Source organism: Oratosquilla oratoria, chromosome 19 (genome assembly GCF_046742065.1).
Source record: "Oratosquilla oratoria isolate Oo_2021 chromosome 19, ASM4674206v1, whole genome shotgun sequence".
Lineage (NCBI taxonomy): Eukaryota > Metazoa > Arthropoda > Malacostraca > Stomatopoda > Squillidae > Oratosquilla > Oratosquilla oratoria.
In genome coordinates this window covers 39,509,368-39,536,538 of record NC_134795.1, presented here as the reverse complement: position 1 = coordinate 39,536,538, position 27,171 = coordinate 39,509,368, and the positions used below count along the sequence as shown (strand labels likewise).

General features: G+C 37.2%; 1 protein-coding gene across 6 annotated transcripts in view; it reads left to right on the top strand.

The window, feature by feature from the left end:
• The window catches only part of Mms19 (MMS19 nucleotide excision repair protein), a 514,253-nt gene that overhangs the window by 410,757 nt on the left and 76,325 nt on the right, over positions 1 to 27,171 (top strand). For all 6 annotated transcript variants that reach the window (XR_012967332.1, XM_076202916.1, XM_076202918.1 and 3 more), the window contains one exon: positions 10,165 to 10,277. Coding sequence is in view for 5 of the 6 variants with exons in the window: in XM_076202916.1 (XP_076059031.1) it covers positions 10,165 to 10,277 (113 nt within the window). In the remaining variant the exon portion in view is untranslated. The remainder of the gene's footprint in view (positions 1 to 10,164; positions 10,278 to 27,171) is intronic.

The following is a 27,171-nucleotide window of genomic DNA, read 5'->3' as shown; positions in this document are numbered from 1 at the left end:
ATAGAGTATCGGGATACTATAAAATTGGAAACAAAGAAATCAAAAAAGTAAATTCAGAAAGGGACCTGGGAGTAATCATCTCAAGTGACTTGACACCTGATAAGTATGTCAATAAGTTATTTGGAAAGACTTATAACTTATTGAGGCCAATGAAAGTGGCCATCAACTACATAGATGAGGAGATGGTTAAAAATAATAGTTGTTACACTGATCAGACCTAAACTAGAATATGTTGCAACACTATGGGCACCAAGCACAAAGAAGAACATAAGAAAGTTAGAATACAAAGAGCAGCGACAAAGATGGTGCCTACACTGACAAATCCGACATACGAACAAAGATTGGAAAAATTTCATCTGGCTTCACTGGAACAGAGAAGAGAAAAAGGCAATTTGTTGACCATTTTCAGAATTATGAAAGGGATGAAAATTCTGGGACAGAAGAGAAACAAGAGGACGCAAAAAGAAACTAAAGAAAGACAGCAACAGAAGAGACCTGAAAAAGAATAGCTTCCCACATAGAGTGATTGATGTCTGGAACAAGCTGAATGGAGAAACAGTAAATGCCAAAACTATACATGATTTTGAGAATAAACTGGATGTGGAGAGATACAAAAATGAGTCACTACAAGCATAGCTCTCGTCCCGTAAAATACAACTAGGTAAATATACCAAGGTAAATATAGGAAACAGCTTTTGTATTATCTTTTCTAAAGCCAGGAAAAGACCCATATTCAGCTTCCAGTTACCGTCCTATTACTTTAATTTGCTGTCTAGGCAAAATAATGGAGAAAATGGTAAATACAAGACTTGTCTGATATCTCGAGCATAATGATATTTTATCACCATCACAATGTGGATTTAGAAAAATGCATTCTACAATAGATGTCCTGATGCAGCTGGAGACCTCCATATGTGAAGCATACGCCTCAAAACAACATCATATAACAGTATTCTTTGATATACAGAAAGCATATGACACTGCATGGAGACATGGAATTCTTAAGACCATTCATGATTGTGGTCTGTGAGGAGAATTACCCCTGTATATTAGGGCATTTTTATCACATAGATACTTTAAAGTTAAAATTGGTAATACTCTATCAGATAAAAGATGCCAAGAAGAAGGTGTTCCGCAAGAGAGTATATATAGTGTAACACTTTTTGCTTTGGCAATAAATGGGGTGGCAAACATTATACCAGATAACGTATTAAGCACATTATATGTAGATGACCTCGATATCCTTTGCTGCTACCTATATGCCTGTAGCAGAAAGGAAACTACAACTAGTTGTCAACAAGATTGTCAACTGAGCAGAAAAACAAGGATTTAAAATACCAGCAAAACAATCATTGTGCACTTTTGCCGCATTAGAGGGATACACCCAGACCTTTATCTATATGGCAATAGAATACCTTGTGTTGAAGAGACTAGATTCCTAGTTCTCATATTTGATAAAAAACTTACTTGGATCCCCCATCTGAAACATATTACAGTAAGTCCTCGTTATATGGTACATATGTGTTCCTGAAAACCTTACCGCAAATTGAAATTACTATATACCGAACCCATTATAACATGTAATAATAGGTTATGTGTTCCAGCACGTTGAAAATCACCCCTACAGACATGAAAATACATGAAAATAGTCACATAAGAAAATGTAAAGTACTGCGCAAAAGAAATAAGCAGAAAATGTTTTTATTTACCTTTCACTCACCACATATTCTATCAGATGATGTCCCTCCCGAGGCTAAGGGACAGTAGGGATCTCAGCCCTTTCTCAGCTGAGTGGGCAGACGAAGATGAGGGTGAGGCAGGAGGCTGAAAACCCTCAAACACTTCGTTGTCTGCACTGTCGGAAGCAGATGTGGAAGGGCTAGCTGTAGCAGGGTTGGCACGTTTGACTGGTTTGAAGAAAGAAGATATGGAGGAAGGACCAGCTGTAGAACCGTCAGCAGTGGATGTGGAAGGGCGAGCTGTAGCAGGGTCGGCAGGAGTGACAGGGATGGCAGGTCTGACTGGCTTGAAGAACGAGAAGATGGAGGACTGTTTGGCATTTCTTCTTTTTTCATCATAGATTTCTTGATAAATTTTGACACTTTTCTCCATGTCATAAGCCACTTTGCTACTCCTGGTATGATTTGGATCACATCCCTTCAGGGTTTCCAGGGCTTCTTTTATACTTCCAAGACATTCTTTTAGAGTTTTGATGTCCAGGCCACACACAGGTTCTTCTTCCTCATTTCCCTCTTTTTCTGCCTCCTGTAATGCCTTGTCTAGCTCTATAAGTGCATCATTTGTGAGAGGTTTCCCATGGCTTTCCAAAAGATCTTGAACATCATCATTATCAACTCCATCGAAGCCAGCCTTATGGCACAGATTTACAATGTCATCTCTGATTGCACTGATGTTGTCTTCAGCGAAGCCTGGGAAGTTATGCACACATTCTGGCCATACTTCACTCCACACCAAGTTCATGGTAGAGTTTTTCACTTCATTCCAAGATTACTTGATGTTGTCTAAGGCATGCTTATTGTTATAAGACTTCTACCATTCTCTGATAGTGGGGTTGCCAGGCCTTCTGTGCCCTTTATCAGTTGCTGTAAGGTATGGTTTGCCACTGGTAATAAGCTTTGAATGTCTTGATGACTGTTTGATCCATCGGTTGGGTCAGAGCTGTGGTGTTTGGGGGGAGGAACATCACCTCGATATTATCCACCCAGTCTTCCATACCCCTTGCGTGGCTGGAAGGTCAACTATCAGTAAGAATCGGTTGGCAATATTGTTAGCTGATGCATACTCCTTAAGAGTTGGAGACAGATATGATGTAAAATAGTCCTGGTGAATTGAAGTGGTCAGCCATGCCTTCGGATTTGATTTCCATACCACAGGTAAGTATTGCTTCAGTAACCCCTTGAGTGCTCTCAGGTTTTCTGAGTGGTATATGAAGAGTGGCTTTAGCTTCAAATCCTCTTCTGCATTGCCTCCAAGTAACAGGGTTAAGCAGTCCTTAGAAGCTTTAAACCCCTTCGCACTTTTTTCTTCCTTGTAAATATAGGTCTTACTGGTCATCCTCTTCCAGTAAAGTCCTGCTTCATCATAATTTATAACTTGTTTCTTGCTGTACCCTTTCTCTTCAATGCACTTTTCTAATTCTGGCTTGAATTTGTCTGCAGCCTTTGTCAGCACTAGCAGCCTCACCTGTGACCTTGATATTATGGAGAGCTGAATGTTGCCTGAATTTATCAAACCACTCCTATTTATACCTTCAGTCTTTCAATAATGGACAATACTTTCTGGCAGATTAAATTTAAAGACAGAGCCATATTTTGACAATTCTGGTCGTCGATCCACATTGCATTCTCCCCAGCTTTTTTTATAGCCTCACGATTCCTTAACACCGTCCAGACTGTCGACTGGGCTAGACCCAAATTTTGACATATGGCAAACGTATCTTCTCCCTACTCATTCATCTTCAAAATATCTAATTTTACCTCCAATGTCAGACTACTCCTGTTTCGCTTTGCCTTTTCAACTCCAGCACTGTCTGCAGAATGTTTTGTGGCCATTATGGGTGCATCACTGTGCATCATAGTAATGATATCCACAAAAAACACACCGTAAGGATTTAACATGTGTTCAAAGGTAAACGCGGGAAGAGACTGATTGTTGTGGTGGCACTACGGTACGGTGTAAAGAAAACACGAGTGGATACTGTATCTGTGAATTTTTCTTACCGTAAATAGAACCGAGGGTAGTATTTACCAAATACCGTAACTGAATTTACCGGATAAAGAATTACCGCATAAGGAGGACTCCCTGTAAAACCAAATGTCATGAGGCTTTAAACATTTTAAAAGTTTTATCAAGTACAAACTGGGATCAGATAGACAGACAATTTTAATAATACACAAGCACCTGGCTATGCCAGGGGTGCTTGGCCTTCGGCAAGACCTGCAGTGCGGGTCGCTCGCTTCGCTCGCAGTGCGCTCTGCGCATCTTTTTTTAATACCGATTGCTTTATTTATCTGAATCAGCCTTATCATCTATCTTCACATGCTTTATAGGTTCATCTTCTGTCGGGAGATGATAGAATCCCTTATGTTCCCGGGTTTGTACACCCTCAGTTGACTTTAACGTGATTGACACGTTTGGCACACTTTCATACTTCTTCACGTGAGCCTCAATCAACCCCTTTGCAGTCTCAAGCTCTTGGAGCATACCGGATAGGCAACTGTTGTGTTCAGCCATATAATCATAGAAGAGTGTGACTATGGACTGGTTTTCAGTTATTTCCTTTTCTTCTCTTTTTTCTACAGTTTACTGTTTGTTTGGAGACTTTCTCATCTGGCTTTTGTGTTACAAGGGCAGTTCTAATCTTTAATTGTTGGTCTCTGTCATAATAAAAGTATAGGTCCAAATACGAATTATCATTTCTCCGTTCCGGCACCCCTGGAAACGGTGAAGATTGAATTATTTTCTGAGCATCCAACGTGGACAACCTATGATATATCCTACCCTGAATCTTGTAAGACATTACTGACTTTGCTGCATTTTCCAACTTTTTGGAAGTCGAGAAAGACGTAAATGAGAACATATTATTCAACCCCACTAAATTATTGAAAAAAAAACGTTTAGAGAGCGGCGACTTTCCCTTGTACAGATCTTTGAGTACCTTATCCTTTATCTCGGTTGGTACAGTGAGTGGCGTCTGCCCCTGGTTACAACATATTGTCTGGAGCTCAGTTTTCCACAGCAGCACATTGCATATTTTACACTTTCTGCCCCCCAAAACCCCTATATCATTTAGTTTCACTTCTTTGTCTGCTTCGCCTAACGATCCCTTCACATTCTCATGTGCACGCCCACACGGATTACTTTCCTCAGCTGTCTTCTTTTTGGCGATTACTGTACGTTGGTTCCTCATTTCAGTGAGAACACGGTTTTCCTGCTCTGTGTAGTCCTTCAATTCCTTTGGTGAACACTCCGACCCACCCATCAGCTTCTTTTGTTGGGAGATGTATTCCGATTAATTATTTTTCTTCTTTTTTTCTATAATTGTTTTCACAGCTTATTATCCACTTCATTCTTTTCCGCTTGTAACCGTTTTTTCTCTTTTTGGATCTTTTTCAGGTCTCTTCTCAACTCTACTTTCCTTTGCTCCCTCTTCTTTTCTTGCTGGCGCCTCACATTCTTCATAGCGAACACGTTTTTTCGGGCGTTTCTTTTAAATGTCTTGAACCTATGTTCTAAATAGTACAACTGGTATTGCCTGTGTCCTCTTCCACCATTACCACAAAAAATTTTGTAGCCTGCGTAATAGTGCTTCTTGAAATTTTCTACAAACTCGGAAGAAATATCCCCGCTATACGGTTTCAGGTCATCTATTGTACTATCACTGTACTCATGTGTTGGTGAATTGCGTAACATCTCGTTGAAACTAAGGACTATACGTTGGAATTGTTGTATAGATTGTTCCGTGACGCATGTCGTAGATTTCCGGTTTTTACACTCTTCGTAATATTCGGGGTGGCATTTCTTATGCTCTTCTGTTAACTGTGCTCTGAGAACTTTGTCAATATTGTACAGTATTTGTCAATCTTTTTTTGTTTTGTCACCCAAGCCCAGAAATGTCGCTGTTGCCTTTTCATGGCGGCTTCACTATCACGGGGTTCTTTAACCTTTTCATCGTAAAAAGAAGGAAATTTTTCACGGTGCTCTTTCTATAACAAACCTTTTAAAGACGCTGAAATATTGATCTCCATCTTACTGATTTTCTTTTCATCCGCAACCCACTTCCAATAATGCATATTACGTCTGTTCAACCGAGCTGCTACGGGCAGAGGCATTGTGTCCAACGTCCAACCTTGACCACGATTGGGGTACAACCGCACATGAAAAATCCCTCATACCGGACACGTCCACACAAACTTGAATCTTCATCTGGGCACGGTTTTGAAAGCGTTTAATTTTAATAGATAAATCTCTGATTATTACCAAATTACAATATGGATGTGAAATTTATTCTTCTGCATCAGCATCAACCAAATATCTAAAGATCCTAGATTCAGTACACTAGAATGGCATACGTTTGGCAACAGGAGCTTTCCAATCTTCCCCCATCCCCAGTTTAATAATTGATGCTGGAGAGATTCCACTTGAACTATACCAACTGTCATAAATCATCCAGTATTAGTTTAGGACACAGCCAATAGAAATTGTTTTAATAACTTTTATGAAAATCATCCAAGATATCCTAGACCTTTTAGTTTTAGAATAAGAAAAATACTGGAGACTATAGATATCACAAAAAGTCAGATCTACCCGGTTAAATTACCAGTTACCCCAACATGGAAGTTACCCATAATTGAATATTGTAGATATTTTAAAGGTTTTAAAAAAGATAAATCAGATGCATAAATTAGAGGAATGTTTTTAAGATGCTGGCATCGGATATGGAGTTTTTAGCAATAATTTTAGCTGCAGAGGAGCACTACCAATTGCAACATCAAAATTTACAGCAGAGCTATATGGAATTTTAACCACTTTAGAACACATTATAACTCTACAGACATTCAACCTCACAATCTTGTGATTCAAAATGTGCATTACAGGCACTAGAAATTTTCAATGGTGATAATCCAGAAACAATGAAAATATCACAGTGGGTGTTTCTATTACAATGTAGAGGGATCACTCTATCCTTTTACTGGGTTCCAGCACATGAAAATATACATGGAAATGAAAAAGCTGACCAACTATCAAAGTCAGCAGCAACCAGTTTGATCCCTAGACGGTGCGCAATACCTATAGAGGCATCTTTCCTAGGATCTCAAATATCATCCATAAGTCATGGAAACAATAGTGGAGTGAAGTGGAACATAATAAAATGAAAGAGATCACCACAAATATACACCCCTGGAAATATGAATTCCTGCCAAGGAAATGGGAAGTAATTATATGTCTCCACATAGGACATTCAAGGCTGACCCATGGGTATCTTATGAGTGTGAAGATTGCTTAATCCCCATGACTATTGAACATTTGGTGGTTGAATGCCCTAGCCACAGAGAACTGAGAGAGCATCACTTCCCAAATAAGAGAGAGAGAGAGATGGTAACTATAATTTGGCCAAGATATTGGAAAAAGAACTGTAATATGATTATGAGGGAGTCATTAAATTCTTAAAAGAAGTTAACCTACTTGATGAAATTTAGTAACAAATACAAGTTAATTTTGAAATATATTCTCACCACTTTCATTTCATTGGACTTGCTCCTACATATATGTATATACAGTAGAAGCCCGATTTAACGGATATCAATTTAGCGGAAGCTCAAATTAGCGAACTGCAAATAGCAATAACAAAAATGCTCAACTTAGCGGAAATGGTCCGCTAAGTTGACCATTTTCCGCTAGCTGGCCAGATGCGTGTCTATGGAAATAGCTCAATTTAGCGGGAACGGTCCACTAAGTTGAGCATTTTCCGTCAACTGGCCACATGCATGTCTCAGAGTCCAATGTTACTAGATGTTACCAGATTGTGGTGGTGGAGTCGAGGAAAAATTGATAATTTAATATTTTGGAGGTATATAAATATATGTACTATAATATATATACAAGAATATATAATTCAGTATATGTATAAAGTATAATTGTAGCAGAGATGTATTCAAGTAGAAATAGACGGTATAATAGGAAAACAAAATAATGAAACAGTAAGTTGATGGGAAAATTCAAAATCAGTATGCGAGAGTAATCACCACGAGAAATACTTCTATAACAACGAACTACATTTTCTGCAACAACACAACAATAACGCTCACTATCCAAAAACCAACTGCCCAGTCCTATTATTCGCTAGAATTATGTACATCGAACCAAACACGAAGCTATGACTAATATTCCCCGAAATTCACAGACAGCTCATATCATTGTTACACGACACACACACACACACGCACACACACACACACATTAGGAACTGAAGGAGGAATACAGGGCAAACTGCTAAACTGGATGGAAGACTTTTTGCAAGAAAGGAAAATGATAGTGATAAGAGACCAACACTCAAAATGGGATGAAGTAATAAGCGGTGTTCCGCAGGGAACAGTTCTGGCCCCAATAATGTTTGCTATATATATTAATGATATGGACGAAGGAATTGAAAGCTATATGAGCATCTTTGCAGATGATGCAAAACTACTGAAAAGAGTGAAAACAGAAGAAGATTGTGAATCACTACAGAGAGATCTAAATAAAGTATGGGAATGGAGTAGGAAGTGGGAGATGGAGTTCAATACTAAAAAGTGTAGTATAATGGAATTTGGAAAAAGCAAAAAGAGAATAACAGGATCATATAAATTGGGAGAAGAAGGAATAAAAAAAGTAGAAAATGAGAAGGACCTGGGAGTCATTGTTATGAATAATATGTCACCTGAGAAATATATAAATAAGATTTTTTGAGAAACTTATAATTTAATAACAATCAAAGTTGCATTCACATACCTGGATGAAGAAATGGTGAAGAAAATCCTAATCACCCTGATAAGACCAAGATTGGAATATGCAGCAACGATATGGTCACCAAGTACCAAAAAATGTATAAAAAAACTTGAAAGAATACAAAGAGCAATTACAAAATTGGCACCAACACTCTCAAAACTATCATATGAAGAGAGACTAGAAAAACTTGAACTACAGACACTAGAGCAAAGAAGAGAGAGAGGAGATTTGATAGCTATTTACAGAATCATGAAAGGCATAGAAATTACTGATAGAGAGAATCTGATAAAATGGGATGACAGAAATACAAGAGGACACGGAAAGAAAATAAAAAAGACAGCTATAGAAGAGATTTGAAAAAGAACAGCTTTCCTCACAGAGTAATAGACAGTTGGAACAAGTTAGATGAGAAAGTGGTGTGTGCTAAAACAATACATGAATTTAAAAATAGTTTAGATAAAATGAGATATGAAGACGGGACCCCACGAGCATAGCTCCCCTTCCCCTAAAATACAACTAGGTAAATACAACTAGGTAAATACACATCAGCAAAGAAGCTCATGTAGCAGTTCACGTCCTCGTCCATGTCATTCATATAGATAGCAAACATTATTGGAGCCAATACAGATCCTTGCGGTACTCCACTGATCACCTCTTTCCAATCTGAATATTTTTCTCTGAGCACTACTCTTTTCTTTTCATAATCCTCTCAGTTAAAACCCTTCCCTAAGCCTTTTCAACAATACTCAACAAATTCATCCCTCTAAAACTATTACAGTCACCTTTGTCCCCTTTTCCCTTGTAAAGCGGAACTATACAGACACTCCTCCAGTGTTAATTGCACAGTAATATGAAGCCAATGCTTTAGAAACTTTTTTGGGGTGCCCCTATGGACTAGAGCCACACATTGTTTTGTCAATTTTAGAATAAAATCTCTACTAGAAAAATAATGCTAGTTTTGTACTATGGCTATCCCTCTATTATGCTGTTTCCTTATAAAAGTGTCCTGCACCACTTCTTTGAGTATGCTTTTTCATTTTGCCACTGTACCCTATGGTAATTGAAGGAAAGGATTTTGCCACTGTATCTCCTGTGTGAGTCATAAAAGGCAACAAAATGGGATGGAGTGATGGAACTAGGTATCCTTTCCTCTGGAAAAATTATCCTACAAGAAGTCAAGGCATAAGAGGGTATGGGAGGAAATTTCCAACCAGAGCCCTAAGATGCTTCATGAAAATTTGGATGCATTTGGTGATGGAACAAATTCCAATTCATTGGATATTGACACTTGTATCCAAGCATTGTGATATATAAACATAAAAGAAATGCCTATGGAAAAAAATATTGTTTTTCATCAAAGCCTTGTTAAGGAATAGGTATAAAACTAAAGGTGGTTTTAATTTAATTTACTGATTGTATATGCTTCATATGCGTCATTCAAGAGGAGCCAAGGAAAGAGGGAAGGAGGAGGTGTGGTGAATGGGAGTGGAGTGGGTGGGGATGAAATGGGTGGGAGTGGAATTATGCCTTTTGACTTTGGCTACTTATCTTGTTGAAAGGGGGGAAAAGCCCTTGGTATATGTATGTACAAGTATATGTTGTTGGAAATTGGACATGTAAGAATGTGAGTGCTGATGTAGGTATTTCATCTTTCAGATTAAAAGTCTCTTCCCAGACCCAGACTTAGGAATTCAGGCTGCCAAGAGTTTTGAAGTGATATTGAAGGACCATGAGTATGCCCTTACTCCCCAAACAAAGGCCATTGTAAGGTAATTGACCAGAATATGTTTATTAAAATAAATCAGTGATTAGGCTCCAGCCTTTCCTCTGGGTTGGTATTAGGTCTCCACATGAGACCCAGGATTTTTACCTAAAGATCTGAATCTAGTTAGAGGCAGTTCATGGCTTCTATGGATGCTGCAAGCTTCCTGTACAGGTAGTGGCAGGTTAAGGATCATGGGCCTTGAGTAGTGACATAATCATAGGCCTTGTATGGAGCTTAATTTGCACTCTCTCACAGACATTTCCAGAATAAATATTATCCTGAGATGCATGAGTCCCCCTTTGGCAGGGTCTCTGCCAAGGCACAGAAAACTCCCTTTATATTGTATTTACCTAGTTGTAGTTGTATTATACAGGAAGGGAGTTAAGCTCATGGTTAATAGTGTTTGCACACATTGTTTCTTTGTCTAATTTGTTCCACACTGTGTGGGAAGCTGTTTTTTCAGATCTCTTCTTTAATTATCTTTTTTTAGTTTCTTTTCGTGTCCTCTTGTTTTTCTATAGTCCCATTTCAATCAATCATTCTTTTCTAAGATTTACACTCCTTTCATAATTCTATAGATAGTAGGTCTCCTCTTTCCCTTCTTTGTTCCAGAGTTGGTAATTCCAATTTGGACAATTTTTGCTCATATGTCATTTTGCCAGTTTTGTTATTGCTCTTTGTATTCTCTCTAATTTTTTTTATTCTTTTTGGTACTGGGTGTCCATAGTGTTGCTGCATATTCGAGTTTTGGTGTTATTAGTGTAATTAATTTTTTTTTATAATTTCCTCATCCAAATAGACAAATGCCATTTTTATTGACCTCAATAAATTGTAGGTTTCTCTAACTATTTTATCAATATGTTTGTCCGGTGTCATGTCTTTGCTGATCATCACTCAAAGGTCTTTTTCCAAGTTTACTTTTTTGAGCTCTTCTTCACCAATTTTATAATCTCTCGATATTCTGCTTTTACCTTTTCCAAATTCCATTATACTACATTTCTTGATATTGAATTTCACTTCCCATTTTTTAGTCCATTTCCAGATCTTGTCCAAGTCTTGTTGTAATGAGTTGCAATCCTCCTCTGTTTTTACTTGCTTTAATTTTTTTGCATCGTCTGCAAAGAAATTCATATAACACTACTCCTTCATCCATGTCATTTATGTAGAAGCTGTGATTTCTCTTTCTCTATCTCTCTCTCTTTCATGCTGTCTACATTCAGGCTGGTGTTTTCAAGTGTATAATCAGATTTCTTGTAGGAAACACTACTCTCCTGAACATCAGCCAAGGCAGAAATCATATGGACAAGGATCACCCTCCCCTACATACACACTAGAATATGGAGCGACAATGTGGACACCCAGTACTAAAAAGAATATAAGGAAGCTAGAAAGAATACAGAGAACAACAACAACGTTGGCACCGGCTCTTTCCAAATTAATATATGAACAAAGATTATCCAAATTGGAACTACCAACACTGGAGCAGAGAAGAGAAAGAGGTGATCTACTGACTATAGAATCATGAAAGGAATGGAAATTCTTGATAACAATGATTTACTAAAAAATGACAATGGAAAAACAAGGTCATGAAAAGAAATTCAAAAAGGATAAGTATAGAAGAGATCTGAAAAAAATAGCTTCCCACACAGAGTGCTGGATATCTGGAATAACTTAGATAAAGAAACAGTATGTGCAAATACTATTCAATATTTTAAGAAAAAACTTGATGCTGAAAGATACAAAGACGGGTCATCATGAGCATAGCTCCCTTCCTGTATAATACAACTAGGTAAACACACACACACTCCACCGAACGGACGGCGTAGAAGATGTTCTGAAGAAAAAGTGAAATTTTCGTGAATCCCAAAGCAAAGGAAGTACCTATTGTATTTACAGGGTGGGGGGAAAGTTGCTCGTGGTGTAGTGGGAAAGTGAGGAAAAAGGAGAAGGGGAGGGATTACTGAGGGAAATGGAAGGAAATGAGGAAGGAGAGGACTTGGCCCAGGCAGCCAGACGCCATGTAAACAAAAGAGGTCCCGACCAATTTAGTGATGACAAAATGTCTAACAAAAATGGAAAGATTAGAAACATAGATAAGAACAATTCAATGGAAGGTGAGGATAACAATTTCCAAGGATTTAAAGAGGGGGAGGCGGATACCAACCTCCCCCGACTAGCAAAACTGGAGGAAAGGCTTGAACAAATGACTGAACATTGGGAGATTAGGTTCGGTAAAATGTCAAAACTTGCAGAAAAGGTTGAAAGATTGGAAGAACTAGAGAAGGCGAACAAAAACTTAACTGATGAAATAGAAGAACTAAAAAGACAGTTAAGAGAAGTAAAAGAGGAGAATAAAGAATTAAAAAGGAACAATAAAGAAACAATAGCAAAAGAGGCACAGGGGTGGAGAAAGATACAGGAAAATAGTAAAGTTGCATTTACTGATATAATTAAACAGCAAATGAAAGAACAAACTGAAGACTCAGTTATCAAAGTGATGAGACAAAAGGAGAATATTGTAAGAGACTTAGCAGACAAAAAGAAATGTATAATTATATTAGGAATGAAAGAGAAACATAACCCAGATAGAACCTCAAGAATCAAAGAGGAAAATGAAAAAGTAAGCAGTTTACTACAATTAGTTCAGGAAGATGAACCAGAAATAATGACACATATCAAAGAGAAGTTCAGACTCGGAAAGTATAGTACAGATAAGACCAGACCAATTAAGATTAAATTCAGGTCACAAACGACGGCAGAGAATATCTTATCCAAAACAGGGAAACTAGCAACAAATGAACAATATAAAAAGGTATGGATAAAAAGGGAAATGAATAAAGAGGAAAGAGAGAAAGAAAAAGAGAAAAGACTTGAAGCTAAGGAAAAAAACGAGAACAGAACAGAGTCAGAAAAAGAGAGATTCTATTGGAGAGTAGTGAATGTGAAACTAAGGAAATTCGACACACAAGAGAAAAACAAAAGGGAAACAGAGAACACAAGGGAAGTGGCAGAAAACTAAGAGTGTCTTACACAAATATAGATGGATTAATAACAGGATTGAATGAGCTGAATGATTATTTGAAGGAAAAAGAACCGGACATAATGGGAATTGTAGAAACAAAATTAAAAGGTCCACTACCACCCAACAGTGTAGGACATGATGCATATAATAATTGGATTAGAAACAGAGAGACAAAGCAAGGGGGTGGAGTTATGTTTCTGATTAAGAAGAATATAAACATGAGGTGTGTCACATATGGAAAGAATACAGTAGAGATGATTATGATCGAAGTGGAAGACAGAGATAAGAAGAGCAGAAAATTTGTGATAAATTATGTGCCTCCGAAAACAGCCTCGTGGGAAGAGAGTGAACATAAAAGTATGTTAGAGGACACAAAGATAACATTAAATAAGATAATGGAAGATGGAGGAAGAATAGTTATGATGGGTGACTTTAATTGCAAAGAAATCTGCTGGGAAGAGATGACAGTAAAAGGTGGAGACGGCTCATGGGGAAATGTTCTACTTGAGATGATTACTGACAATACAATGACAGAGTGGATACAGGAGAACACTAGGTATAGAAATGAAGAAGAACCATCGAGACTAGACCTAATAATTACATCTGAACCTAGAATAGTAGAAAAGATTGAATATAAAACACCAATAAGTAAAAGTGACCACATATTGATTGAACTGTAACTAAATGAAGAAAAATACATGAAAAGAAATGAACAATATAGAAAAGGAAGAATGATGTATGAAAAAACAAATTTTGATAAAATAAGATAATTCTTTCAAAAAGAAAACTGGGAAGAAATATACAAAGAAGAAACAACAGTGGAAGAGAAATGGAATATTTTGACAAAAATTTACAAAAAAGGAGTGGAAAAGTATGTCCCAAGATAAAAACAAGAAAAAGAATATGTAAAATGCTGGTACAATAAAAGTTGTAAGGAGTTAAAAGACAAAAGAGACAAAGCTTGGACCAGATGGAAAAAAGACAGAAGGCCTGAAAAATGGAAAATATATACTTGTTATAGAAATGAATATGTACAAATGTGCAGAGAGGAAAAGAGAAAATATGAAAAAGATGTCATAGAAAAGTGTAAAGATCAACCAAAACTATTCTACAGATTTGTAAACAACAAATTGAAAAACAAACAAGACTAGGAGAAATTAAGACAAGGAGGAGTTGAATACACAGAGGAAATAGAAATGGCGGAAATTATGAACAAACATTTTAAAGCAGTGTTTACAAGGGAGAACATACAACCGGAAGAGATCGAATGGAAAGAGAAAGTCCCCCCCATGAAAGAAATAGAAGTAACAAAGAACGAAATACTGAAACACTTGAGTAATCTTGATGTCAGAAAATCGCATGGACCAGATGAAATAGCAAACTGGATTTTGAAAGAATGCAGGAATGAACTGGCAGACAAAATACATAGCATAATAAACAGTTCCTTGAAAGAAGGAAATGTTCCAGAAGATTGGAAAAAAGCAAATATAGTACCCATATACAAAGGAGGAAATAAAGAAGACCCTACCAACTATAGACCAGTCTCTCTAACAAGTACAATAGCAAAAATTTGTGAAAGAATTGTCAAAAGTAAATGGGTAAAACATTTAGAAAAAAACGTGTTAAATCCAAGGCAATTTGGATTCAGACAAGGACGATCATGCGTCACTAATTTAATATGTTTCTATTCAAGGCTAATAGATACAATACAAGAAAGAGATGGGCTGATTGTGCATTTCTAGACCTAAAAAAACTTTTGACAAAGTACCACATAAGAAGTTGCTTAAGAAATTAGAAACTGAAGGAGGAATACAGGGCAAACTGCTTAAATGGATGGAAGACTTTTTGCAAGAAAGGAAAATGAGAGTAGTGATAAGAGACAAACATTCAAAATGAGATGAAGTAATAAGCGGTGTTCCGCAGGGAACAGTTCTGGCCCCAATAATGTTTGCTATATATATTAATGATATGGATGAAGGAATTGAAAGCTATATGAGCTTCTTTGCAGATGATGCAAAACTACTGAAAAGACTGAACACGGAAGAAGATTGTGAATCACTACAGAGTGATCTAAATAAAGTACAGGAATGGAGTAGGAAGTGGGAGATGGAGTTCAATACAAAAAAGTGTAGTATAATGGAATTTGGAAAAAGCAAAAACAGAATAACAGGAGCATATAAATTGGGAGAAGAAGGAATAAAAAAAGTAGAAAATGAGAAGGACCTGGGAGTCATTGTTATGAATAATGTCACCTGAGAAACATATAGATAAGATTTTTGGAGAAACTTATCATTTAATAAGAACAATCAAAGTGGCATTTACATACCTGGATGAAGAAATGGTGAAGAAAATTCTAATCACTCTGATAAGACCAAGATTGGAATATGCAGCAACGATATGGTCACCAAGTACAAAAAAATGTATAAAAAAAACTTGAAAGAATACAAAGAGCAATTACAAAACTGGCACCAACACTCTCAAAACTATCATATGAAGAGAGACTAGAAAAACTTGAGCTACAGACACTAGAGCAAAGAAGAGAGAGAGGAGATTTGATAGCTATTTACAGAATCATGAAAGGCATAGAAATTACTGATAGAGAGAATCTGATAAAATGGGATGATAGAAATACAAGAGGACACGGAAAGAAAATAAAAAAAAGACAGCTATAGAAGAGATTTGAAAAAGAACAGCTTACCTCACAGAGTAATAGACAGTTGGAACAAGTTAGATGAGAAAGTGGTGTGTGCAAAAACAATACATAAATTTAAAAATAGTTTAGATAAAATGAGATATAAAGACGGGACCCCACGAGCATAGCTCCCCTTCCCGTAAAATACAACTAGGTAAATACTAGGTAAATACAGGGCCGAAATTATTTCGGTATCGCTGTGCCTCGGGTCGTTACTCTGACTCTCGTGGGCGGGAGTTGGGGGTGTGTGTGTGTGCAAGGTCATAGCATTACCCATAGATCGGACTTACGAGCTCAGAGCTCTCTTCCGGGAGGGAAATAGCTGTCAATCACGAGTCCAACACGTGATCCAAAGACCAAGTGAATACACACACACACTGTAACAAAAATAACTGAAGGAAAAAATAATGTAGAATCAATTATAGTACAAGTCGAAGGTAAAAAATGAAGAAAAGAAAATTTGCAGTGGTATATGTACCTCCTAAAACACAAGCCTGGACAGAAAGGGATCACGCCGAGTTACTAGATGATACAAAAGAAGAACTAATTGAAACACTGAAGGATGGAGGAAATACAGTAATTATGGGTGACTTTAACTCAAAAGAAATATGCTGGGAAGATATGACAGTGAAAGGGGGAGAGAAACACTGGGGCAATGTACTCTTTGACTTGACCATTGAATACACAATGACCCAGTGGATTAGAGAAAATACTAGATATAGAGGAAATGAAGAACCCTCAAAATTGTGCCTAATACTTACAACAGAACCTGAGATAATCGAAAATATTATTTACAAAACTCCGATAGGAAAAAGTGACCACGTACTAATAGAAATGGAATTGAAAGAACAAAGAGACCCAAGCAAAAATTATAAACATAGAATAGGAAGACCTATGTATAACAAAACAAACTTTGAGAAACTTAAAATATTCTTTCGCAATGCAGACTGGGAAAAATTCCAAAACGAAGATACAGGGATAGAAGAAAAATGGAACATACTAAAAGAAATTTATAATGAAGGAGTGAACAAATTTGTACCACAACAAAAAATGGAAAAGGCATACATAAAGAGCTGATACAACAAAAGATGTAGTGAAACAAAGGAAAAAAGAGACAAAGCTTGGAAAAAAGTGGAAAAGAGATAAGAAACAAAGCAAATGGCAAACATACATCAAACTAAGAAACGAATATGTAAAGATATGCAGAGATGAAAAGAGAAATTATGAAAAAAAGATAATAGACAAATGTAAAGAAGACCAAACTATTTTACAAGTATGTAAATGGAAAACTGAAAAACAAACAAGAAATAGAAAAACTGCGCCAAGATAAAAAGGAATTTACAGAACGGGAAATGGCTGAAATAATGAACAACCACTTCAGATCAGTATTCACAATAGAAAACACCTAACAGTGAAGTTAGAGAGAGAGAATTATCCCCAGCAATGAAAGAAATAAACGTAACACAAAAAGAAATCAGTGATCAAATTAAAACCCTGGATGTCAGAAAATCACATGGCCCAGACGGAATAGCAAACTGGATACTGAAAGAATGCATGGAAGAAAACTGACAAAATATATGATATGATTAAATCCTCACTTAAAGAAGGAAAAGTACCATTGGACTGGAAAAAAGCAAACATTGTACCAATTTATAAGGGAGGTGATAAGGAAGATCCATCTAACTACAGACCGGTCTCACTAACAAGCACAATAGCAAAAATTTGTGAAAGAGTGATAAAAAACAGATGGGTTAAATACCTGGAAGAAAAATCTATACTGAACCCAAATAAATTTGGATTTAGATAATGGAGATCCTGTACAACAAATCTGATCTGCTTTTATTCAAGATTAGTAGACATAATACAAGAAAGAGATGGATGGGCAGACTGTGCTTTTCTGGACCTGCAAAAGGCATTCGATAAGGTACCTCATAGGAAACTAATAAATAAGATAGAGTCAAAAGGTGGCATCAGAGGAAAATTATTGGAATGGATGGAAGACTTCCTGATTGGGAGGAAAATGAGAGTTGTAATTAGAGAAAAATTCTCCAACTGGGAAGAAGTAAAAAGCGGTGTCCCGCAAGGATCAGTACTGGCCCCAATCATGTTCGCTGTATACATTAATGACATGAATGAAGGTGTGAAGTGCTATATAAATTTTTTTGCAGATGATGCAAAATTACTTAAGGTAAAAACGGAAGAGGACTGCAACTCATTGCAACAAGATCTGGACACAATATGGAATTGGACTCAAAAGTGGGAAGTAAAATTCAATATTAAGAAATGCAGTATAATGGAATTTGGAAAGAGTAGAAACAGAATATCAAAAGATTACAGAATTGGGGAAGAAAAAATGAAAAATAAAAAACTATGAGAAAGATCTTGGAGTGATGATTGGAAAGGACATGAAACCAGATAAGCATATAAATAAGATGTTCGGAGAAACCTACAACTTATTGAGATCAATCAAAGTGGCATTTACATATATGGACGAAGATTGGACACCCAGTACCAAAAAGAATATTAAGAAACTAGAAAGATTACAAAGAAAAGAAAAGAGAAGTAAAGCAAAAGGTAAAGGAGGCAAAGAGGAGAGCAGATGTATGACAGAAAATTTTGAAAGTAATAAAAAGATGTTTTGGAAAGAAATTAAGAGAGGAAGAGGAGGCGAATCAAGTAGGGAAGAAAAGGTAAAAGGTACAGATGGAGAGATGATAATGGAAGAGATGGCAGTGAGGGGAAGATGGGCAGAATATTTTAGGGAGTTGCTGAATGTGAAGGAGGATAGGGAAGGAAAGATAGCTGCAGTGGGAAATGCGAAGAAAATGAGAGTGATGAGTGAGGAGAATGGAGGAGAAATAAGGAAGGATGAGGTGAAGGCAGTTGTAAAGATGATGAAAGCAGGTAAGGCACCTGGTCTGGATGGATGTCATGCAGAATGTCTGAAAAAGGGAGGTTCAGTGATGGTGGACTGGTTGGTGAGGTTATTTAATGTTTGCTGGAGAGAGGGTAGAGTACCGGAGGACTGGAGTAGTGCCTGTATAGTTCCTCTTTACAAGGGAAAAGGGGACATGTGTGAATGTAGTAATTTCAGAGGGATTAGCCTGTTGAGTGTAGTAGGGAAGGCTTATGGGAGGATCTTAATTGAGAGGATTAGGAGAGGAACAGAAGGAGTAATTGGTGAGGAACAGTGTGGATTTAGGACGGGTAGAGGTTGTGTAGATCAGATCTTTGTGGTAAGACAGATATGTGAGAAAGCTATAGGAAAGGGGAGGGATGTTTTTTGGGCTTTTATGGATCTGGAAAAAGCTTATGATAGGGTAGACAGAAAGGCACTGTGGGAGGTTATGCAGATTTATGGGATAGGAGGAAAGCTTCTGGGAGCTGTCAAGAGTTTTTATGAGAGTAGTAGAGCATGTGTTAGGATTAGAAATGGAGAGAGTGAGTGGTTTGAAGTAAAGGTGGGACTTCGTCAAGGATGCGTTATATCGCCCTGGCTGTTCAACTTATACATGGATGGAGTGGTGCGAGAGGTGAATGCTAGGGTAGTGAGTCAGGGATTGGAGATGGTTAAAGAAAATGGAGAAAAGTGGGAGGTGAGCCAGCTGTTGTTTGCGGACGACACTGCGCTTGTGGCAGGGTCAGAGGAGGGATTGAGGAAGCTGGTGGCAGAGTTTGGGAGAGTATTTGATAGAAGAAAGCTAAAGATAAATGTGGGTAAAAGTAAGGTGATGAGATGTACAAGGGGTGAAAGTGGCAGTAGACTGGAAGTGAACATTAAGGGAGAGCGACTGGAGGAAGTGGATAGTTTTAGATACTTGGGTGCAAGTGTAGCAGGAAAAGGTGGAGTGAAGGTGGAGGTAGAATGTAGATTGAGAGAAGCGAGTAAATGCCTTGGTGGATTAAAGAGTGTAATGAGGAATAGACATTTGGGAATGGATGCAAAGAGGAGACTGTATGAAGGAGTGATTGTGCCAACAGCACTGTATGGGGCAGAAACGTGGAACATAAGAGAAGAGAGAAGGAGTTTGAATGTGTTTGAGATGAGGTGTCTGAGAAGTATGGTGGGGGTTACTAGGCTGGATAGAGTGAGAAATGAGGAGGTGAGGAGGAGAACAGGGGTAAAAAAGGATTTGGGAGATAGGGCTGATGAAAGAATATTAGGATGGTTTGGACACATGGAAAGAATGAGTGAAGAAAGACTAGTAAAAGAGGTATGGAAGGCAGATGTGGAGGGAGTGAACATGAGGGGACGTCCTAGGATGAGGTGGATGGATGGGGTGAAGGGGGCTTTGGGGAAGAGGGGAATGTCTGTTGAGGAAGGGAGAGGACGGAAGACAGAGGTGAGTGGAGAATGGTTGTATATGGATGATGTTGTGACTGCATGAGGAGGAATGGGCGAGGGGGTGGGGGGTAGGGTAGTATGTGTGAGTAAATTTTGACGCAGCCCGAAGGGATTTCTCCCCGTCCTCGCCTTATATGCAAAGGGGGACGGAGAGGGGGGCTCGCCGATTAAATGAAGCGGCCTTGCTGTGGATGTACTGTGTCTTGCGACACTGCTTCTGACCCAGGGCGGTGGGCAGGGTGCAGGGATGACCCGTCATCCAGGAGGTGCTCAGATGAGAGGAAGGGTGGGAGGGGTGTGGAGGGTATTTAGGGATGAAATGGGTGGGAGTGTTTTTATGCCTTTCCCTTTTTGGCTACCTCCCTTGGAAGGGGGAAAAAGCCTTGGTATATGTATGTATGTATGTAGAAAGATTACAAAGAGCGACAACCAAACTAGCACCGACACTCACCGAACTAACATATGAGCAAAGACTATCCAAATTGAACCCACCAACTCTGGAACAAAGAAGAGAAAGGAGAGATTTGCTAACTATCTACAGAATAACGAAAGGAATGGAAGTTTTAGACAGGAACGACCTATTAGTGTGGGAAAACGGTAAAACAAGAGGACACGGAAAAAAATGGAAAAGGATAGTTATAGACAACAAAACAGTATGTGCTAACACTATACAAGATTTTAAGATAAAACTTGATGCAGAGAGATACAAAGACAGGTCACCACGAGCATAGCTCCCCTCCCGTATATTACAACTAGGTAAATACAACTAGGTAAATACACACACACTTTTGTCGGATGGACGGCGAGGATTACAGTTCTGAAGAAAAAGTGAAATATTCATGGACCTCAATGCAAAGTATCTATTGTATTTACAGGGAAGGGGATAACTCGTGGTGTCTTGGGAAAGTGAGGAAAAAGGAGAAGGGGAGGGATTACTGAGGGAAATGGAAGGAAATGAGGAAGGGGAGGACTTGGTCCAAGAGTCCAGACGTCTTGTAAACAAACGGAGGATCGATGATTTTGGTGATGAGATTAACAAAAATGTAAAGATTAGAAATATAGATAAGAGCAGCACAATGGAAGGTGATAATAATTTCCAGGGATACCAACCTCCCCCGATTGACAAGACTAGAGGAGAAACTTGATAAGATGATCGAACATTGGGAAGACAGGTTCGGTAACGTAACCAACATTCCGCAGAGAGTTTAAAGATTGGAAGAACTAGAGAAGGCGAACAAAAATTTAACTAATGAAATAGAAGAATTAAAAAGACAGTTAAAAGAAGTAAAAGAGGAGAATGAAGAATTAAAGAGGAATAATAAAGACAATAAAGAGGCCATAGCAAAAGAAGCACAGGGTTGAAAAAAAATCCAGGAAAACAGCAAAGTTGCATTTACTGACATAATTAAACAGCAAATGAAAGAACAAACTGAAGACTCAGTTATCAAAGTGATGAGACACAAGGAGAATATAGTAAGAGACTTGGCAGATAAAAAGAAATGTATAATTATATTAGGAATGGAAGAGAAACATAACCTAGATAGAACTTCAAGAATCAGTGAGGAAAAAGATAAAGTAAGCAGTTTACTAGAATTAGTTCAGGAAGATGAACCTGAAATCATGAAACAAATTGAAGAGATGTTTAGGCTCGGAAAATATAGTACAGATAAGACCAGACCAATTAAGATTAACCCCTTCCATACGGTGCCGCACACGTAGGCGTCATGAGGAGCAAGTGGATTCGCAACGCTGCCATATCGGCGTCTTGATTATATTTATTGTAGTCGCCCCTGTGTTTTTACATTCTCTCAAATGTGCCCTGAATCCCATTATCTGTGGTTTTCAAAATTCGCGGGTGAAAGAGAGAACGATCGATATAAGCGGTGACTATATTTTATGATGCGAGTATTATTACGACACGTCATACGGCTGGCATTGGCTGCTGCCCGCGAGATTTAAGTTCCGTACTGAAGTGGTTAAATTCAGGTCACAAACAACAGCAGAGAATATCTTAGCAAAAACAGGGAAGCTAGCAGCAAGTGAACAATATAAAAAGGTATGGATAAAAAGAGAAATGAATAAAGAGGAAAGAGAGGAAGAAAAAATGAAAAGGAAAGAAGCTAAAGAAAAAAACGAGACCAGAACGGAGTCAGAAAAAGAAGAATTCTACTGGAGAGTAGTGAATATGAAATTGAGGAAATGGACCATATCAGAGAGAAACAAAAAAGAAACAAAGAATTCAATGGAAATAACAGAAAGTTGAGAGTGTCCTACATAAATATAGATGGATTAATAACAAGACTGAATGAACTGAACGAGTATCTGAAGGAAAAAGAACCAGACATAATGGGAATTGTAGAGACAAAATTAAAAGGTCCACTACCACCTAACAGCATAGGACACAATGCATATAATTATTGGATTAGAAACAGAGAGATAAAACAAGGGGGTGGAGTTATGTTCCTGACTAAGAAGGATATAAATGTGAAGAGTGTCACATATGGGAAGAATAGAGTAGAGATGATTATGATAGAAGTAGAAGACAGAGATAAGAAGAATAGAAAGTTTGTAATAAACTACATGCCCCCAAAAACAGCCTCGTGGGAAGAGAGTGAACATAAAAGTATGTTAGAAGACACAAGAATAACATTAAATAAGATAATGGAAGATGGAGGAAGAATAATTATGATGGGCGACTTTAATTGCAAAGAAATCTGCTGGGAAGATATGACCGTAAAGGGTGGAGAAGACTCATGGGGAAATGTTCTACTTGAGATGATTATTGACCACACAATGACATAATGGATTCAAGAGAACACAAGGTATAGAAATGAAGAAGAACCATTGAGACTAGACCTAATAATCACATCAGAACCTGAAATAGTAGAAAAGATAGAATACCAGGCACCAAGAAGTAAAAGTGACCACATATTGATAGAACTAGAACTAAATGAGAAAAAATACATGAAAAGAAATTAACAATATAGAAAAGTAAGATTGATGTATGAAAAAACAAATTTTGATAAAATAAGAGAATTCTTTCAAAATGAAAACTGGGAAAGAATATACAAAGAAGATACAACAGTAGAAGAAAAATGGAATATTTTGACAAAAATTTATAAAAAGGAGTGGAAAAGTATGTCCCAAGACAAAAACAAGAAAAAGAATATGTAAAGTGCTGGTACAACAAAAGTTGTAAGGAGTTGAAAGACAAAAGAGACAAAGCTTGGACCAAATGGAAGAAATACAAAAGACCTGAAAAATGGAAAATATATACTAGTTATAGAAATGAATATGTACAAGTGTGCAGAGAGGAAAAGAGAAAATATGAAAAAGATGTCATAGAAAATGTAAAGATCAACCAAAACTATTCTACAGATTTGTAAACAACAAACTGAAAAACAAACAAGATTTGGAGAAATTAAGACAAGGAGGAGTTGAATACACAGAGGAAATAGAAATGGCGGAAATTATGAACAAGCATTTTAAATCAGTGTTTACAAGGGAGAATATACAACCGGAAGAGATCGAATGGAAAGAGAAAGTCCCCCCTATGAAAGAAATAGAAGTAACAAAGAATGAAATAATGAAACACTTGAGTAATCTTGATGTTAGAAAATCGCATGGACCAGATGAAATAGCAAACTGGATTTTGAAAGAATGCAGAAATGAACTGGCAGACAAAATACATAGCATAATAAATAGTTCCTTGAAAGAAGGAAAAGTTCCAGAAGATTGGAAAATAGCAAATATAGTACCTATATATAAAGGAGGTAATAAAGAAGACCCTACCAACTATAGACCAGTCTCTCTAACAAGTACAATAGCAAAAATTTGTGAAAGAATTATCAAAAGTACATGGGTAAAATATTTAGAAAAAAAACAACGTGCTAAATCCAAGGCAATTTGGATTCAAACAAGGATGATCATGCGTCACTAATTTAATATGTTTCTATTCATGGCTAATAGATATAATACAAGAAAGAGATGGATGGGCTGATTGTGCATTTCTAGACCTAAAGAAAGCTTTTGACAAAGTACCACATAAGAAGTTGCTTAAGAAATTAGAAACTGAAGGAGGAATACAGGGCAAACTGCTTAAATGGATGGAAGACTTTTTGCAAGAAAGAAAAATGAGAGTAGTGATAAGAGACAAACACTCTAAATGGGATGATGTAATAAGCGGTGTTCCACAAGGAACAGTTCTGGCCCTAATAATGTTTGCTATATATATATTAATGATATGGATGAAGAAATTGAAAGCTATATGAGCTTCTTTGCAGATGACGCAAAACTGTTAAAAAAAGTGAACACGGAAGAAGATTGTGAGTCACTACAGAGTGATCTAAATAAAGTATGGGAATGGAGTAGGAAGTGGGAGATGGAGTTCAACACTAAAAAGTGTAGTATAATGGAATTTGGAAAAAGCAAAAACAGAATAACAGGAGCATATAAATTGGGAGAAGAAGGAATAAAAAAGTAGTAAATGAGAAGGACCTGGGAGTCATTGTTATGAATAATATGTCACCTGAGAAACATGTAAATAAGATTTTTGGAGAAACTTATAATTTAATAAGAACAATCAAAGTGGCATTTACATACCTGGATGAAGAAATGGTGAAGAAAATTCTAATCACTCTGATAAGACCAAGATTGGAATATGCAGCAACGATGTGGTCTTTAAGTACAAAAAAATGTATAAAAAAACTTGAAAGAATACAAAGTGCAATTACAAAACTGGCACCAACACTCTCAAAACTATCATATGAAGAGAGACTAGCAAAACTTGAGCCACAGACACTAGAGCAAAGAAGAGAGAGAGGAGATTTGATAGCTATTTACAGAATCATGAAAGGCATAGAAATTATTGATAGAGAGAATCTGATAAAATGGGATAGAAATACAAGAGGACACGGAAAGAAAATCAAGAAAGACAGCTATAGAAGAGATGTGAAAAAGAACAGCTTTCCTCACAGAGTGATAGACAGTTGGAACAAGTTAGATGAGAAAGTGGTGTGTGGAAAAACAATACATGAATTTGAAAATAGTTTAGATAAAATGAGATATGAAGACGGGACACCACGAGCATAGCTCCCCTTCCCATAAAATACAACTAGGTAAATACACACACACACACACAAAATTTGTGAGAAAATCATCAAGAATAGTTGGGTGAAACATCTGGAAGACAACAACATAATAAACCCAAGACAATTTGGGTTCAGACAAGGAAGATCATGCACCACAAACTTAATATGCTTCAACTCAAGACTAATAGACATAGTGCAGAAAGAAATGGATGGGCAGATCTGGAACACATAGGAGGAATACAAGGGAACCTATTAAAATGGATGGAGGACTTCGTGACTGGTAGAAAGATGAGAGTAGTGCTCAGAGAAAAATATTCAGATTGGAAAGAGGTGATCAGTGGAGTACCACAAGGATCTGTATTGGCACCAATAATGTTTGCTATTTATGTGAATGACATGGACGAGGATGTGAAATGTTACATGAGCTTCTTTGCAGATGACGCCAAACTGTTAAGGAAAGTAGAAACTGATAAGGACGTTTGTGCAATGTAAACAATGGATGCAGCGTCATGCGTATCGTTTGAACTACGGAGAGCGCGCTAAACTAAAAAAAAATTTTTTACAATTTTTTTTTTACAGTCGGTTCAAACGTAAAATCGAAAAAACGTAAAACGAATGAACGTAAGTAGAGGAGCGTCTGTATAAGGAAACTAGAAAGAATACACAGAGCAACAATAAAGTTGGCACCAGCTCTTTCCAAATTAACATATGAACAAAGATTATCGAAGCTAGAACTACCAACACTAGAGCAAAGAAGAGAAAGAGGTGATCTACTGACTATATATAGAATCATGAAAGGAATGGATGTGGAGAGATAAGAAAACGGGTCACAATGAGCATAGCTCCCATCCCGTAAAATACAACTAGGTAAATACACACACACAGTGCCACATAAGAAGTTGCTTAAGAAATTAGAAACTGCAGGAGGAATACAGGACAAACTGCTGAAGTGGATGGAAGACTTCTTGCATAAAAGAAAAATGAGTGGTGATAAGAGACAAACACTCCAATTGGTATGAAGTGATAAGTGGTGTTCCACAAGGAACAGTTCTGGCCCTAATAATGTTTGCTATATATATTAATGATATGGATAAAGGAATTGAAAGTTATATGAGCTTCTTTGCGGATGATGCAAAATTGTTGAAAAAACTGAACACTGAAGAAGATAGTGAGTTGCTACAGAGTGATCTCAATAAAGTATGGGAATGGAGTAGGAAGTGGAAGATGGAATTCAATACTAAGAAGTGTAGTATAATGGAATTTGGAAGAAACAAAAAAAGAATAGTGGGATCATATGAATTGGGAGAAGAAAATAAAAAAGTAGAAAATGAGAAGGACCTGGGAGTCATTATTATGAATAATGTGTCCCCTGAGAAACGTATAAAAAAAAAATTGGAGAAACTTATAATTCAATAAGAACAATCAAAGTGGCATTTACATACCTGGACGAAGAAATGGTGAAGAAAATACTAATCACTTTGATATGACCAAGATTGGAATATACAGTGACGATATGGTCACCAAGTACAAAAAAATGTATAACAAAACTTGAAAGAATACAAAGAGCAATTACAAAATTGGCACCAACACTCTCAGAACTATCATATGAAGAGAGACTACCAAAACTTGAGCTACAGACATTAGAACAAAGAAGAGAGAGAGGAGACATGATAACTATTCATAGAAACTATTGAGAGGATCTAAAAAAAAATGGGATAGTAGAAATACAAGAGGACATGGAAAGAAAAT